The 17054-nt window shown below is 52.2% G+C and overlaps 3 protein-coding genes across 3 annotated transcripts; 1 reads left to right on the top strand and 2 right to left on the bottom strand.

The window, feature by feature from the left end:
* Nucleotides 1–1447: 1447 nt before the first annotated feature.
* COCSUDRAFT_63455 (Leo1-like protein) lies at nucleotides 1448–5060 on the bottom strand (the record flags this gene model as incomplete). Its single annotated transcript, XM_005647563.1, has 9 exons — nucleotides 1448–1519; nucleotides 1935–2060; nucleotides 2435–2617; nucleotides 3115–3211; nucleotides 3529–3647; nucleotides 3999–4128; nucleotides 4306–4516; nucleotides 4659–4872; nucleotides 4998–5060. 9 exons carry the CDS (start codon nucleotides 5058–5060, stop codon nucleotides 1448–1450), a joined length of 1215 nt encoding a protein of 404 aa, XP_005647620.1.
* A 741-nt stretch (nucleotides 5061–5801) lies between these two features.
* Nucleotides 5802–10639, top strand: COCSUDRAFT_1762 (DUF21-domain-containing protein; the record flags this gene model as incomplete). Its single annotated transcript, XM_005647562.1, has 13 exons — nucleotides 5802–5909; nucleotides 6082–6139; nucleotides 6268–6362; nucleotides 6469–6514; nucleotides 6641–6722; nucleotides 6839–6943; nucleotides 7072–7170; nucleotides 7511–7729; nucleotides 8131–8308; nucleotides 8796–9014; nucleotides 9424–9459; nucleotides 9904–10018; nucleotides 10488–10639. Coding segments are annotated over 13 exons (1512 nt in total), but the record flags the coding sequence as incomplete, so codon positions are not given.
* Nucleotides 10640–13278: 2639 nt separating this feature from the next.
* On the bottom strand, nucleotides 13279–15914 carry COCSUDRAFT_15915 (putative chlorophyll a/b-binding protein, chloroplast precursor; the record flags this gene model as incomplete). Its single annotated transcript, XM_005647561.1, has 6 exons — nucleotides 13279–13362; nucleotides 13719–13817; nucleotides 14159–14278; nucleotides 14760–14879; nucleotides 15282–15430; nucleotides 15854–15914. The coding sequence occupies 6 exons, from the start codon at nucleotides 15912–15914 to the stop codon at nucleotides 13279–13281; spliced, it is 633 nt and encodes a 210-aa protein (XP_005647618.1).
* Nucleotides 15915–17054: the final 1140 nt, after the last annotated feature.

The following is a 17054-nucleotide window of genomic DNA, read 5'->3' as shown; positions in this document are numbered from 1 at the left end:
TTGCTAGCTGCTGCTCAATGTGGGAATCTAGCCTTTGAGGCAATGTGTCAAGGACCTGTACAACAGGCCAAAATCTCAATGCGATGCTTAGCTCATCTTTCTACTGCTGATTGATATGCAAAGAGGCAAGCATGCCATGCTGAGAGAGCTGATATCCACTGAAATTACCGCACCTCCAATTGTTCTTGCATAAGAGTGTATTTTTAGCTTTTACCTTACCTTTCCAGCTTCTGTATACGTCCTTGAGAGGCATCCTGCAACGGTCCAGGGGATGAATCCACTTCGCAGAAGGAATTATCTTGCGATTTTGGCTCCTCTTGTATCGTAAAAAGAGATGGCAAGAGCACGCTTACCTGCGCCTCTTGGAGTTTCACGACTTCAGCTCTGGATCTTTCGTTGTCTGCTACTAGATGGTCTACTTGCGCTTTCAGAGCTTGAACGTCCACGGCTTTCTGAGCTTCTGATACAGCGTTCACTTCTGCTACGAGCCATTTAATCACTTCTTCCAGCTGTTCGGATGCCACAGACTGCAGCACCTCTACCCTCGTGGTCTTGAACAGATCCCCGAAGAGAGCCGGCATCGCCAGTGCTCCCATATTGTTATAAAAACTAAATCAGACCAATAAGAAGTGACTAGTGTACATCCCTATCATGTCGACCTCCAACGGAGCCGGGTGCGAGCTTCCGGAACAACCTAGGTTTCTCCGCCTGACTATACCGAAAGGACTGCCTCAGTAATAATCCGAAAAAAAGAATAAGTTCCTGGGATTACAGGTGCGGCAAACTAATAAGGAAGTCAGTTCTGGGTTTGAAGTCGATCAGAGCTTGCAGGACCTGGTTTGGAACAACCAAGATAACGAAACTCGTGCCGAGAATGAAGGCAGAGTAAATCAGCGCAGCGTACACGAACACCAACATTGCTAAGGGCCACGAGGGGCCGCTAGAGGGAACTCACAACGATTGCCATCGATCATAAAAACACAAAGCATTTCGGCTATTTTTAGTTCTGCATGTGCCGCTCGAACACGTCAGATCCAGTCAGCACTCATGAAAGTGAGGACTGACTTGAGATCAGCATTCAGCTCGTCAGGGTGGTCAACAGAAAAATCCGGTGTCTGTAAGCCTGTTGAGACTGCATCACACTTACAACTTGTAAGTTACAAGCGTACATAGGAAAGAAACTGTCCTGGAACACGATCATGAGAGCTTCACTACATGTACATAGTGATATATCTGCAGGCCGTAAGCTCCAGAAACGTTTTTACAATTCCCTAGGAGGCAGCAGACCCGCCATTACGTGACAGCTATGGAAGAAGAGCAAATCAATCATAGCAACTGGATCAAATAAGAGTCAAGACCTTCAATAAGTGCCCACGTTTGGCCATGGGAAGTTGCAATCCAAATGCACTTCAAAACAGCAAACACAAGTTGCAAACATGTTACATTCCTAATCGTCATCATCACTCAACACCAATCCCCGCTGTCTATTCCTTGCTATCTTCCTGGGTGGCGCATCCTCCTGCACATCAGCCAAAAAGCATACATTCAGCTCATAGTTGCACCATACGGATTCGGCCATTCGGCATACGGTGAATATTTCGGTCGTATATTCGGTGTTTTGGGCCAAAATAGGCCGTTCTTGACCGTATTCCGTATACTTTAATACCGTATGACCGTATATTCGGCCGTATACACGGTCCCCAAAGAGTGTTATGACCGAATGGTGCAACTATGATTCAGCTTAACATGCATTCCCCAGTTGGAGAGGCAAGCAGCAAAACACAGAATGCCGAGCCCAGCTTTGGACACAGCGCTTCAGGCCTGCTTGCAAAGCTTCAGCCAGCCCTGAAGCTTCAGGGCTTCAGCTTTTCAGCAAGCTCCAGAAGTGCACGCTGCACGCAGTGAGCCGCAGAGATAGCAGGCAGCCAGCTCACCTCTGCATCGTCCTCGTCATCGTCGCTCTCAATGGGGCCAAAGTGCTGCCTCTTGGGGGGCGGCGCGGGCGCGGATGCCTGCGGCCTCTTTGCTTGTGACAGCCGCCTCTCCGCCTCAGCATCCTCCTGCATGAACACATGAGTGCTTGCTTGACAAAGGACCTCTCGATGAATAACAATCTGCTGCAGTCAGAGCGCAAGTGGACTGCCCTTGTAGCAGGGCTCTTGGGCTGCGCACGGCCCATCCATGAGGCTGCCCCACCCCAATTTTCAGGACTCTGCAACCTGAAGCCCCACTCTTTTTCTGCACATTTGCTTGGGAACGGCAGGGTCCTGCAGCTGAGTGGTCACAAGCAAACTTAAACCAAGCAGCAGATAAAATGCGACAGGCAGGAATGTGCCGCATATCAGCGTTGCGTTGGAGAGTGCTGCAGTCTAAAGGTCAAAAGCAATCTGAATCCAACACAGAGAGAGATGCCACTGGATGGAATGCTGCGCACATCAGCGTTGCGTCGGAGGGCGGTGCGAGCGCGCTCGGTGGCGGTGAGGCCGCCGGCGTCGTCCGAGTCGCCTCCTAGGTCGTCGTCGTCCATGGCTTCCAGGTACTGCGCCGTGATTCCCGCCTCCCCGCGCGGCCGGCTGTCGTAGCGCGAACCCGCCGTGTACCGCCGCATCTCCTTGTTCTGCACGCATGCGGAGCCCAGCGTGCCTCAGAAAGGAACCTTGCCCAAGCATGCATGTGGTTCCTTGATCTCATGCGATGAGGCAATGCTAAAGTGGGAATGCGCCTCAATTCAGGCTACAAAATGCTTGGAGTACGTGAGGACGTTAGATGTTGGCATTGTATTCATTGTGCTGGGGGCATGGATGCTGCAGGTGCGTCAGGAATGCACTGCATGAGCAGCTGTCATGGTCTCAGCACATCAAATACGATGCCGGATAATGGTGTGCCCCATGCACACTAGCATTCCTAGTTGAGAGTTCTAACCAACCTCATCAGACTCTCGAGGGTACAGGCGCAGCAAGACAGTATAAGCAGCAGCTCGCTGCAACCTCGGCAGAGGTGCGGTGACCCCTGCCAGCGGCGCAGCACAAGACAGGCTGACTCTTGCTGCCTTTGTAACATTCCACCATCAACATCAGGGGCAGTGGACAGAGCGGGAGGGAACGTGCTGCGCACCTGGCGGCGCTCGAGCTGTTCGGTGGCACGGATGCGGGCCTCCTCGCGGCGTTCCCTCTCAGCCTTCTCCCGCGCCGGATCCTCCACCGTCGCCACGCTGCACACGCAGTGATGTAATACCCAACAACCTTGTTTTGTGGGTTTTAGGGCGCAAGGGTCCGGAACTTAGGGTGGAAGTAGGGGTCGGTGCTTCAAAATATGTTTCCCAACATGACTGAATGATTGTTCGTTTTGTCTGCGGACATATTGAATGTAATCCTTCAGTGACTCGATGACCTCTAGGAAGGGCACCCCAAGACAGACTCCTTGGCAGGGATGCGTACAAGCCTGGGCTCGGGCCAAGGGGCACTACAGACATTTCAGTATTGAAGGACAGGGGCACGGGCCGGGGATGGAGGGAGTCTGATGGAACACCTGCGCACGCGGTTGACTTTTGTGTGTCGTCGCTCCACCGCCTCGCGCAGCCGCTGGTGGAAGCGCGAGTTTAGGCTGGCCGGCCGGAATGCCAGCTTCTTCTGTATTTGCCCCATGCTCTGCGCAAAGAACAAAAGTAAAAGTTGCTCAAGTGTGTGGCTTTCATTTGAAGTGAGCCTGAAAGACAATCCCTGGGCCCTTATGTGTGGGCTAAAATTGCTCTGAAGCATCTGGTGATGGTCTTGGATGGCATCAGGCTGCAGTTGGTGAGCAGCAGATAGACAGGATCCAGAACCACCATTTAGTGTTTTTAATACAGTGACGTGGATTTTTCATGTCCACCAAGCAGCGTCTGGTCGTCTGGTGCAAGCCTATCTTTGCATTGCGGCATAATCAGTTATTCTGCGCAGGCCTGGTTCCTGACCTACAGATGCTTGTGACGCAGACGTGCATCGGGGCAAATGGCTCACCTCCAAATACGCTGCTTGCATGTGCCGCAGAAAGAGGAAGTTGTTGTCCTTCTCAATGTCCAACTCCGCCACATCCAGGACTTCATCCCCAATCATCAGCTGCAACGACCCGTCCGACCACCGCACAAATCTGCAACACCAATTTGGCACTTGCAACAATGGCACTTGCAGGACCAAGCCCATGTACAGCTTGTATGCATCACCATCGCAGTGCCTGTTGAACAGAAAGCACATGAGGCCATTATTGAGTGTCAAAGAGCATGCACAATGTTCCAAAAGGTGTATGTGTCAAGGGAGGTATGCTGACCTGGCGTTGCTCTCAATGCCGCTGCTGCCATCTTCCTTGACTGTCCGCCTCCACCTGATGACATTCTGGTCGCGCACGCGCACGCGGCGTGTGCCCTGGTCATCAACATACTCCTCCTCCTCCTCGGCCTCCTTGTATGTGGCAGGGTCAAAGGGCTTCATGTCTATGTTGATGATGTTCGAAAGCTTGACCAGCGCGGTGTTGTCGCTCTCTGCGGCAGAAGCGAGCCAGTGATCAGCTGTGTGCTCTGACACAAAATGCAGGTTTCTTTTTTGGCAGAGGACACTTGGGTTCAGCCCATCATTGGCATAGCGCCATAGACGTGTGTGGCAGTGATGTGCTGAGGAGCTCACCAAGCCGCGCGATGGGAGGCGCATCCAGGGCCAGAGGAGGGCCGCTGGGTCTTTCGGGCGGTGGCTCCCTGTACACCACATCGTCCTCTGAGGGAGCAGGGCCTGATTCTTCATCCTCCTCCACAGCTTCCTCTGGTTCATCTGCTTCCTCCTCTGCAGGTTCCTCTGGAAGGTCCTCCTCGGCAGCATCTTCAGAAGCTGCAGCTGTGGCGGCCTGTAACACACAATTTTGCATTATAAAGTGTTCATTACATATTCTCCACCATCTGGAGCGATGGAACAGGGCAGGTGATGAAGAACTGGAGAGAAGGACGAAGAATTTGCCCAGGGGCCCCGCACCGGCGTTGGTTGGAAGTCGTCATCATCAGACTCAGAACCAAAAAGCTCATCAAGGTCCGCCATTTTTACAGATCCTTTGGTGTTGCGACCTGAGATTGCCCCTCCAAAGAATCAATACCGTACGCAATACAGAGATGTCTGATGAGCAGATTTCGACTAAAGCTTCTGCTTCACACCCACATTAATTGCCTCTGTGCAGTGATGAAGATTCCCAGATCTTTAAGTTCTGCATTGTGCAATAAGAAGGGAAAGAACGCCGTCGTACTCCTGGAACTGTCCGAACTGAACTTCTATTTACATCGGAAGGACACTTCTCTTCACGTCGTGTCTTGGACCGTCTTCATGTTGCGTCATACTTCATCAGATAGACGGTATGACGATTGTATGGTAACACAGGAAGGGGGACAGTAATCGATACTGTCCCTAACAATTACGATGGCTACAGAGTTGTTGAAGTGCATTCAGAGCTGTGATTTGCTAAGTGATCAAGCCGCCGACTGTCTTGCAGACTCATGCGGGTTCGCCTGCAATCAAGTGAGTCTTTTCTGGCAATATCGCGGCACGAAGGTAGCTTGACATGTCACCGGTTCAGGATCTGAGTAATTGTTTCCCTTGCTCCCCACCGTCAATAGACCTCCAATTTGAAGGGTTTGTTGAGTCTTGCAATGTATTATCTACTGATCATGGGAAGTTAATGGGACCAGACATCACTATCAAGGAATATCGGTGCCCTGCAAAGAAGTAAGTATTCACTAAAATTTGCTTGTTAATCTGTAGTTGAAGGGAAATGTGGATGCGTTTCCTATTCCAATATGGGCGGCTGTCATCATATCGCTTTTCCTTGTTCCCTTGTCTGGCCTCTTTGCCGGGCTGACGTTGGGTCTGCTCAGTCTTGACCGAGTGGGCCTAAGGGTACGGTTCTGTCTCTTAGTGGCACAAAATAATGGAGGGTGTGATGCATGTCTTTGGATGAATTTTTGGTGCATAATGCCAAGGAATGCATTGCCAAGTCGCGCACCATCAATCTATGGCCTTTTACTTGAACACTACAAGCGCCCTTCCCTGATCTGATTCTGCTGTACAGATCCTTGTGGAGGGCGGAGATGCCAAGGAAAGGAGCCATGCACAAAAAATTCTGCCTGGTAAGATGCCCCAAAAGATGCAGGATCCTCTGTCAATATGTCACTTGCGACATGAGCTTGCCGGTGAGAAGCAAACAATTTTGTTTTTTAAGCTCCACGTTGATATCTTGAATTCCTGTGGACTGCAGTGCGGGAGCAAGGCAACCAGCTGCTGTGTACCCTCCTACTGGGCAATGTCATCATAAACAGCGCTCTCTCAATTCTCCTTGCTGATCTCACAACGGTGAACCCCTGGGGAGCTGCTGCGCCAACTCTTGCTGAACGCTTGCTATCTGCAGCTTGCACAGCCGCACTGCCCATGCATCTTATCTAGCTTGCATGCCTTGCAGGGTCCTATTGGATTGCTCACCTCCACTGCTGTAATCCTCATCTTTGGTTAGCCAACTCTTCTCCAGAAATGCCTCTTTCAATATGCAGCATCAACTTGCAAAGTACATGGAATACCATATTGTGCATATTTCATCGCTGCAAGTGCAGAAAAGTGGCATGCATGTCCTGCAGGCGAGATCATCCCACAGTCAATCTGCTCAAGGCATGGCTTGGAAGTGGGCGCGCACTCTATCTGGGTTGTGCAGATCTTCACGTGAGTGAATTTCATGCCTAATTCCTTGCAGGATGCACCTGCGATTTATGGCTCAGTTCGTTGGACAATTGTAGACCTGTGACATGTACTCACATGGCATGCTTGGGATCATGCAGGATCATCTTGGCTCCTATTGCCTACCCAACAAGCCTCATCCTTGACTGGTGCCTCGGCCGTGACATTGGGACAGTCTTCTCCCAGCAGGAGCTCAAGAGCCTGATGTGAGTCAATGGCTTGTGCTTTCCTTTGTGGTTCTTCTGCATCACTATAGAGGTCATGTTTTCTGCTGAGACAAAAGAGACATGTCTGACAAAAGAGGCATGTCTGATTGATATTACCTGCCATGCAGCAACATTCATGTCCATGACCCTGACGCCCAGGCCGAGAGCGGTCTGACCAATGCTGACCGCCTACTGCTTATTGGCGCTCTGGAGTACAAGGACAAAAGGTGCCCTTTCCTTTCCAATCCCCTGTATCTGGTGCCTGCCTGCCTGCCTGCCTGCCTGCCTGCATGCATGCATACATGCCTTCTACATTTGCTTCAAGTACTATCCTGTCCTCCGGTTATGCTGCAAATCCAAACTTCCATGCCAACTTCCATCTGTTGCATATATAATACCTCTTGTGACTTGCATTCCCCAGAGAGCACCGCCCTCCTTCCAATGACAATGCCACCTGAGTCAACATAAAGGCACATGCATGCATGACACTCTCAAGGCATGCATGCCTAGTGTGCTGCAAGACGTGCATGCATGATTCTTTGGAACACATGCATGCATGCGCTGCAGGGTGAAGGATGTGATGACGGCGCTGGAGCACTGCTTCCTGCTGGAGGTGCGCTCGCGGCTGAACTTTGCAACGATGCTGGCCATCTACAAGAGCGGCTTCACGCGCATCCCCGTCTACGAAAGCTCGCGCCACAACATCAAGGGCATTCTCTATGTCAAGGACCTCATCCTCGTGGACCCAGACGACGAGACCGAGCTCGGCGCTGTCCTGGCCTTCAGGTGCGGCTTCCTGCATGCATGCGTTCTTGTAACATGCATGGGTTTCGATTGGCGCGAGTGCCTCTGTTCATTGATGGCGCTTTCATTCTTTTGAAACTTCGTGGATAAAGTCCACCAGCTGAGGCGACTACTGTGTTGCGCACAGTTTGACCTTCATGCGATGATATCATGCCAGTGTTATGCTATACGTCGTGCAAAGCACTCTTGAGTCTAGTGGCGCATTTTTTGCACAAAGGTCAAGATCATTTACAGCACAGGAGACACCAGAGCGTGGAAATGGACTGGCTTGTGTGCGAGAGCAGCTGCACATGCTTGCTATCCGCTGGCAAACTGTACAAGATGCTCAAGCTCTGCAGAGCGTATGGGTAGATTATTGGTGAGAGGAAGTTGTTGTGTTGCAGGGGCCGCGATGTTGCGTCGGTGCGGGAGGACGTGAAGCTGGACGTGGTGTTCAAGGAGTTCATGTCCTCTAGCAACCACATGTTGCTCGTACGCCGCGCCCCCGACATGCCGGGAGGACCGGACGGCGACGTCATCGGCCTCATCACCCTCGAGGATGTCATGGAGGAACTCATCCAGGTGCAGCCACATGTGATTACCGTTTTACTGCTTGTCTGCATTTGTCCAATTCTCTGCCCCATTCTTATGCGAGTCAGAGCTCCACACGGGGCTCACAAGGGTGGAGGCCTGATGTGGTACCGCACATGCCAAAAGCGAACACGTTGCCTTGAATGGTAATCTTCGTCTCCAATGTTCCCTTTTCATTGCTGTGTATGCCCCATAGTAGTCATGTCACAGAGTGGAAGGCTATACATGCCTTATAGGGGTATCGTCCTCACCCTGGACATGGTGCTTACAATGCTCAACTCCGTACTTGTCGAGCATCTGTGGCGTTCCATTCCTCTAAGCCACAGTGATCTTGAACGGGACGGCGTCAAACATTGAAAGCAAATTCTCAAGAAACAAAGATATTTCCAATTCATCAACACAGACCTGGCAGATGCATCGCAGGCGCCTACTCGTGGGGATAGTTTTGCTTATAACTGCATGTTGACTGCCAATACAGGCGGAGATCGTGGACGAGACGGACATCTACGAGGACGTGAACCGGCGCGTGCTGAGGCGCGGAGGCACGCGCGCTGATGTGGCAACCTACCTTACCATGTTTGAGCACAAGCTGCATGCGAGCACGCTGAGCCCCGCTGAGGTGGCCGCCGTGGCCGCATTCCTGCAGCTCAACGTTGACGAGTTCGCGCCCCTCATGCGCTATGACCTGCCCCTCAAGGTGCAGAATTTCTTGCACCTGTAATAAAGGGTGTGGTCCAGTAGAGCCCTTGTATGTGCCCCAGCTGTGCCTCCGGAACGAGTGCATCCTCTTGGTCAACGTGTCTGGTCTGAAGGAAGGGGTGGCGTCGGCGGTGATAATTTTGTGCACCCTTGACATATGACAGGAGCTGCAAGGAATGCCTTGGTAAAAATTTTGCGAATATATGGGCATTGGGATTGCATTACATCCAGTATCTGCTTGTCGGATAGTCCTGAAGACGACCTTGCAACATCCTGTTGTTTGGTGCTCAGAACTACAAAGATGTTGTAAATGTGTCTTCCTTGGACTGTCTGAAGAGCATGCAGAAGATGGTAGCGGGCAAAGGTGCATGTTGCAGTTAGGTAAGATAGGTGTGCATGGAATGCAGGGACTGATCAGCCATGCGGAGATTGTGGAGAGGGACGTGCAGGTGGCAACGCCCACTGACCACGGCTTCTCCTCATCCCCCTCCCGCCTGCTCAGCCAAAGCTCCCTGGAAGGTGCGCCACCTTTCAAGCGCATACTAATATTCCCAGCGAAAGGTGTCCACAGGATGCAATGTGGAATCTACTTGCGACTGAGCCGATATGTTTGGATAGAATTCCTGAGTTTCTTTGCTGGGAAGCCGCCATGATTTCCTGTGGGCGCATCCCTTTGCTTTTTCTCTGGACGGCATATTGGAGGCTCTCAGAAGCAGGAATGGAGGATAGCTTCAGACGCATAGAACCGTGTATTTTCCAGGATACGCATCAGATTTGCTGAAGTCCTGTCTAACATTGCCTGCTTATCTTGAGTTGTCTGCCCCCGGCACACAGGGACGGTGGGCGAGTGGGCAGCGGCCAGGGCGTCCTCGCGGAAATCCCTGGAGATGGCGTCCGGATCCAGCAGCGATGCCGGGGACCCGGGCACGGTGCTGTACACGCGCGGGGAGCCCTCCGACACCTTCACCCTCATCCTGCAGGGCAAGGCGCTCATACGCACAGGTGCGGGCATCCTGTAAGCTTTTGGATGTAGCTCTGCCCTCTTCTCCCTGGCGTCAACCACTGTGGGAACCGGATTCTTTAGTCCAATTGCGCCTTGAGCTTCAACCCAAGCCGCAGTGCTGGGGGTTCACGCTCAAGGCGTGAAAGGGCGGGAGATTGAGTTCTGACAGTGGCGTGCCCTTGATCAGCCATCCTTATTGCTCTAGACGTAATATTAATTTTCTCACCGCGTGTTACCCTCCTGCATCTCCTCCCCATATGCAACAACAGACATCAGGACATGCATATGACCACAGCCAATTTTTTGCTGGCCGCAGGCATGCCAAAACACAATCGAGAAACGGCTTCGCCAGCAAAGGTACCTGAAGTAGAATTCCATGCAGCACTACTGTGTGCATAATATTCAGTCTATGACTTCCCAATAGCGGCAGGTGCTATTCACATGATCACTTTTAATGCTGGCGTGCAGGCGCGGAGTGCTTTGAGCTGGACCTGGGCCCCTGGTCAGTGCTGGGCAACCGCGCGCTCAGCTGCGACGACTACGTCCCGGACTTTGACGCCGTCGCGCAGCCCCCCTGCCGTATGCTGCGCATCCGCCGCGCCGCCTACCGCGCTGCCCTCGAGGCCTGCACCCTCGACCCAGTCCTCGGCTACCAGGTGCGCGCACGCATGTCTTCTGGGGTTGGTTCAAGCCCGAGAGCAACGGGCAAATGAATCACATGGGTCAGAAAGGTAACAAAGGACAGTTTTTTAAAAAGTGCAATAGGCTTCCTGCCTGGTGATCTTGGTGACCATGCCAAGCCAGGCAATATGTTGTGACTTGTTGGATGTGGTAGGCTCTTGCTCACGAGGAAGGAAGCCGAACGCAGGGGAGAGACTCTCTGGTGTTTCATAGGTTCACTGAGAATGAGAGAGTGTAGCACATTCCCTTGATGAAAGTCCCGCAAATAGCTTCTATTTTCATGCCAATGACGTCCTGCTCTGTGTCTCTCATACAGCAGCAGTGTCTGACGCGCACACTCCTGTGTCCACTGCAGCGCGGCCGTCTGGGTCCTCCGTCCGCGCAGCGCCAGCTGCAGGCATTTGACAGCATTCAGGCGCCGCCGGTCACAGCCGATGGCAGCCAGGCCAGCTTCAGCCGCCCGTCCTCGTCGGAGGGCGTTGCCTCCGACTTCGGCCCCACCTCGGCAGAGCACCCGAGTGTAGCCGGCGCCGGCGGCTCGCCGCAGGTCCCGGCCGCGCGCGACGGGTCGGCACATGGCGCCAGGATCCCCCGATTCGGTGCCACCGCCAGCTCTGCTTACAGCGATCACCACGGTGCAGCCTATGCCTCTATTGCATTATGTGGGCTGTTGTCTCTGGGGTGTATTCTGCGCTCTGCCAACAGAAGTTTTGCCCTCAGTGGTGGTTCTCTTGGGGACTGTATTCCTTTGGCTTGTAAAAGGAGCTATGGCTTATTGCCATGTGCTCCTTTGAAGCCACGGCAATATGTCATCAGGAGTACCGCCATCAAAGGCAAAATTTAGGGCAGTGTTCTGAACACCTTCATCATTCCAGGTCATTCCAGCGCTGGCTTGTGGCGCTGTCTGTAAAGCCTCTTCCTTCAGAGGCCTTTGGGTAGGTGAACGCAGGGTTTTGAGAGGCTACTTGCGTATATGCGCAGGGCGGCCTCCATCAGGCCTGCGCAAGCACTCGCTGCCCGGGAACAGTCCTGGCTTCAAGGAGAGCTTCCAAGATCCCCACAGCAGCGCGGACGATACATTCATCGTGGGGGACTTTGACGCTGCTGAGGTGTGTGCATTGCAGGCTTTTTCTCAGTGTTGGTGTTCCTCCATTCTTGAGCATCCTCAGTTGCGCCTCCAGATAGCTCATACATATTTGCCTAACCTTTGCAGCAATGCTTGCATGTCAATTCTGTGCCACCTGATGCCTGCTGTCTATGTTATGTTATCCTCATAAATGCTCCTCTCCTGCAGGATATTGAGAGTGGGCGCCCCTCATCAGCACCTGCCAAGTCAAAGGGGAAGAGCTCTTGGCTCAAGGCCGGACGTGACCAGCTCGGCGGCTCAGCTGATGATGACAAGCCCCTGCTCTCCCACAAGGGAGACCACCAGCTCTGAGAATGACACAAGGAAGCCCTCTGGAAAGTGTTTACCGCCTGGAATTCATGAAGCTACCTGCTAGGTTCATTGATTGAACGAAAGCGAACTGGTCTATGTACGCAGAAGTGCACGATCTTCCCTTGACCAATGCATCATGCAGACAGGCTAATGCATCTTTTGCAATATTTTGGCCTTGTGGCCCTATATTTGGTACCTTGTCAGTCAGCTGCCAGCTGCAGCCCTATGAAAGGTCAGTCACAGTAGATGATGGCCCACTGAGGTCAAATCCAGTGCTGCCTTGATGCCTTGCGGGTGTGTCTGATGTCTGAGTTACACTCCTTATGGCGGAGTATGTCTGCAGGATCAAAACGTGTTTGGCTAGAGCACGGCAGTGTGATAGTGGCAGTGCATGCCGGGGTGTGCAAGCATAGATAGGCGGCGCAGCCCTTTCTTTGAACTTTTCCCATCCATGGCTTGTCATGCATATGGGTGCTGCAAGGGTGACGTCATGATTGATCACTAGCTCTGATCAGCTGAAGTAACGGAACAATCTGTATTGTGGACATGGGCTATTTGATACTGAGCAGTGGTGACGCTGCAGCTTTGATTTAGATCTGGCGATTTCAATCAGCAGAAATGTGAACCTTGCAAAGTTTGCCATATGTCTTGAGCTGCTTGTTGTCACCGGAGGTACCTTTTATGATACAAATGAGATTTGATCAATGAATGCAAAGTGATTGGAAGTGTGCCTGTGCACAAGAGTGAGGCTTGACTCTGGACCTGTTTGAATTTCCCACTGCAAGGGAATTTCCTTGTAAATTCTTAAAAAATGAAAACAATTCACTGCCACAGGCTGTTGGCAGTTGACAACTTCATGAAGTTCATGCTGCAGTATGCATAATGTTCTGTTGCAATGCTGTGGCACTTAAGGGATACACTTTGCAGTGCTATTCAGTGCAACGCTGCAGTTGACTGATGTCGTCATGCCCAAGAGTCTTGCATCTTCTTACATCTCCCTCGTTTATTTTGTTTGTGTTACTGGCATCACCAACTGGGCAACCTCTCATCTTCTGCTGTACAAATCAACACGGTACAGTGTGCATCAAGGATGCGATGCAGCTGATCCACGTCTCATCCATATACATTGAATTCACCGATTCATGGCACAAACTTGGTGGCGGCGGCGAAGCCGTTGTTGGCATAGGGGCTGGCCAGGTGGTCATTGAGGTTCTCCAGAGGACCCTGCACATTGCCAAACACTTTAAGTAATTGCATGGTCCTCAAACAAACCAAGGCCTTCACAGCGAGTGTAAGACGTTGCACAAGAATACAAAGGCCCATAGACTTTGTCCTACACGTGATTCCAAGAGTTGAGCGTTTTCTGTATATTCACAAATTTTAAAGTATATCCACATTAAATAAAATGAGAACATAATGATTAATAAACATTCGCATTCCGTGGCAGCCATGGGTCAATGTCTGCAGCTGGGCGCCGCATTCAATTGGAATGCGCTGATGGAGACATGCAAGACTCTTGAATGTATCTTCCATATCTCTACGGGGGTGTAGAAAGTGGTTACACGAGAGAACTCCCCCACCTTGCCAGTGACGATGGCCTGCACGAAGAAGCCGAACATGGAGAACATTGCGAGGCGCCCGTTCTTGATCTCCTTCACCTTCAGTTCTGCCAGGGTGTCCTGCACCAGCGCATACAACCTCTGCCATGCCTGTCTTGCTCTTGCAGAGTGGGCCCCTTGAATGTCAGCTACCCTGCTTAACCCCACCTTTCCGGATTAAGCTGCCTGCATTGTTGAAGGCATGCAAGGCCACAGGTGTGCACAGCGACTGGCTACACATGGGCAAACTTCATCTGAATTCCACTGGGTACCGTACTCCTGAGCTAAAAGTATGATATCTGCATATCTCAGGAAATTATGAGCCCCATGCGCGGTGACAGGGGACTCTACATCAATTTCAGAGTCCTCTGGCGAGGGGATAAACAGGGGGATTAGGGGAGAGGGTTTGCGAGGGAACGCACGGGGTCTGAGGCGAACTCGAGGGGGTCGAAGGGGCCGCCCGGGTACAGCTTGTCAAGGCCGTCGACGCCGGGAGCGCTGCCAGCCGCACGGTACGCCTCAGCGCTGCCCATCAGGATCACCTGCAGAGCCAATTCTAGTCATCTCAAAGGCTGAGTTGATGCAGGCGCAGCTGTAGTGCTGACAAGTCATGTCTTGCTTGGGCACCCGTCATGCCATCTTGCCAAATATCGCCCGGCGACTCCAATTATAAGGACACAAGCATTTTCTGAAGGCCCCTGCATTTTAATTGGCCAATTGATGAATAACAACCACGGAGGGGTGATAGCCCTTGCGTATGGACACTGAAGACATCAGCCTTTGCACTAGCTCTGCTATGCCTTCATGGATGTAATACCATTCGCATGTGTACTGGCAAGATCGGATCATCTGCGCTGGAGGGCACCTTGAGAGTCTACAATACAGCTTTAGAATACAGGCATGATGAAGACACATTCCAGAAAAATTATGCACGCATGCTGTACCAGCTCTGCAGAGCGTCACTGAACCTACCTATGCTTGCATGTGCAAAAACCAAAGAGGCAGGCATGTGCAGCGGCTGACCTGGACTGCGAGTGTGGCGACGATGGATTGGGCGTGGACCAGGTTGGGCTTGCCAAGGTAGTCCAGACCCTCGCTGCTCAAAATCTGCGCGCCTGCCTTCCACCAGACCGGCTCCTGGAACTGCAAACAGCAAGGCACATAATAACAGTCAGCCACCGCGCATCCCTCAAGGTACTAGCCATAATCTTGCGCAACTCAAGCACTCAGGGACCTGCATGTAAGCATTCTCGTGCACCATTCTGGAGGGCAGCATATGTGAAGTAAAAAGGGTGCCATGTTTGGCAGCAAGTTACACTGCATTACGTCATGAAGAACAGGGGGCACCAAGGCAATGTGTCTCCCAAAGAAAGGCTTTTCACACTGGCACACGAATTAAGGCCGGCCTTGAAGTCGCAATGAGCCACAAGCCGGGCCTTGCTTCTGACACTAAGAGGCATATTCAACGAGTTGCCCACTGCTGGCAATTAGCCTTCTCACTAAGCGCTCTACAGATGAAAATGTCAAGGGGTAGGAAGTGCGCACCGTGAAACCGTTCTGGGAGAGGAGCTCGGGGGTGAGGCAGCCGAGGGCGCCCAGCATGGCCCAGCGAGCGTGGATCACCTCAATCTCACGGTAACGCGCGAATGTCTCCGGGTCGGCCGAAAGACCAGCCGTGTCCCAGCCGTAGTCACCTGCAGCCATGACTCGTGCTCGTCACTCCTTCTATTGCACATCCGCAGCCATGATGCATGCTTGCCATGTAGTACATCTTCATTTGTAAGGCAATTGCTGACTGCTTCAACAGCACATCTGACTGCTCCAGCAGTATGCATCTCTGTCAGAGAGTGCAACAACTTGCCAGAAAAGCCGGCCTTCTACTCGGCGCTCGCACTGCTCACATGCTAATGCATTCTTGTTGGTGACGTTAGTACTCTCTGGCAAGCGTGCCCCTTAAGCATGACTGTTTGCAACACTTTCACTTACTGTGTTGAAGCCAGAGTGTGGAGATTGCAAAATATGTTCAAGGAACAAACGTATTGTTTGTAGCTGCATAAGTTTGGGGCATTGGAGGCTGCTTTAGGGCTGGGTGCTGCAAAGGAAGTTAAGTGGCACACCTGGGAACTCTCCATTCAGGTAGGAGGGTGTGGCGGAGGACAGGGGTCCTGCAGGGCACATGCACCAACCAGCCTCAACATTCAGATTTGAATTTGCTCGGTCTTGCTTCAATTTATATGGGAGTCTTGGCAACACAATCTCACCAGTGCTGCAGAACACACACAGTGCAGCAGGGTGAGGAATAGTAGAGCAGGAGACAAGCAGGAAGGGGCACTAAAAAAAGGTTTGCAGCAGGAAAATGGGTCTCAAACTTACCGAACACCTTGGCACGGTCTGGGCCGTACCTGCAACACACAAGTAACAGCATTTCTCAAGCACACTTCCAGACACACACTTTTTTAGAGCTTGCTCGTTCCAGGAGCTGAATCCAGGGAGCGTTATTAATTTATGCGGCATTCTTAAGCACACTCGGAGTCGCAGCAACTATTCAGAGAATCCCATCCCAGGAGCAAAGAAAAGAGAGCAGTGCTGACTTTTGGAGGCTCATGGCCTTACCAGGGGGATGAGGACTGGGCACCAGGTCCCCACCAGCCAGCGCGCTCCCTGCAGCAACAAATGGTGTCAAACAGATGCCCCACACCCTAGTGTAACACATTTGCAGCTCCTAGAAGATTGTTTGAAACCACCTGTGGCCCAGGGCCTAATACTTGTGTCACCCAATGTACCGGTTACTTGGGCCATCGGAGCAATCACAGTACGGTCAGATTGTTCTCCGAGTCCCCAGAGTATCTAATGCACTAGCTTCACCATAATGAGGTATTCCTAAGGTGGACAGAAAAGCGATCGACTCGCAGCGCTTGTTGCAGGGCAGCGATGTGTCGATGTGATCACCTCACTGTCTTGCGAGCAGTCTGTGCCGCCTTCTTGGTGGTGCTCTTGACGGACTTGGCCGCCTGCTTTGTGGTCTTGGCCGCCTGCTTGGTGGTCTTGGCGGCCGCCTGCTTGGTGGTGCGCATCACCGTGGTCTCCCCATTCTGCGCAGGAGCAATGGATATTTTTTCGCTCATCTTGACCGGTTAGTTGCCCAAATCGTGCTTTGCGAACTACAGCGATATCCCCCGCAATCTATAAAGGCATGCAGGGGATGTGCTTGTCCTTGGATGCTTGTGCAAAACACGCGCGAGTTCGAGTGGAGTGCGGGTCCGACCGTCCAGCTCACCTTGGCCTTGCTGATAGTGCTGGTCTGGCCCAGGAACTTCT

Source organism: Coccomyxa subellipsoidea (assembly GCF_000258705.1).
Source record: "Coccomyxa subellipsoidea C-169, whole genome shotgun sequence".
In the NCBI taxonomy this organism is placed as follows: domain Eukaryota; kingdom Viridiplantae; phylum Chlorophyta; class Trebouxiophyceae; family Coccomyxaceae; genus Coccomyxa; species Coccomyxa subellipsoidea.
This window is presented reverse-complemented; position numbering and strand designations above follow the sequence as displayed.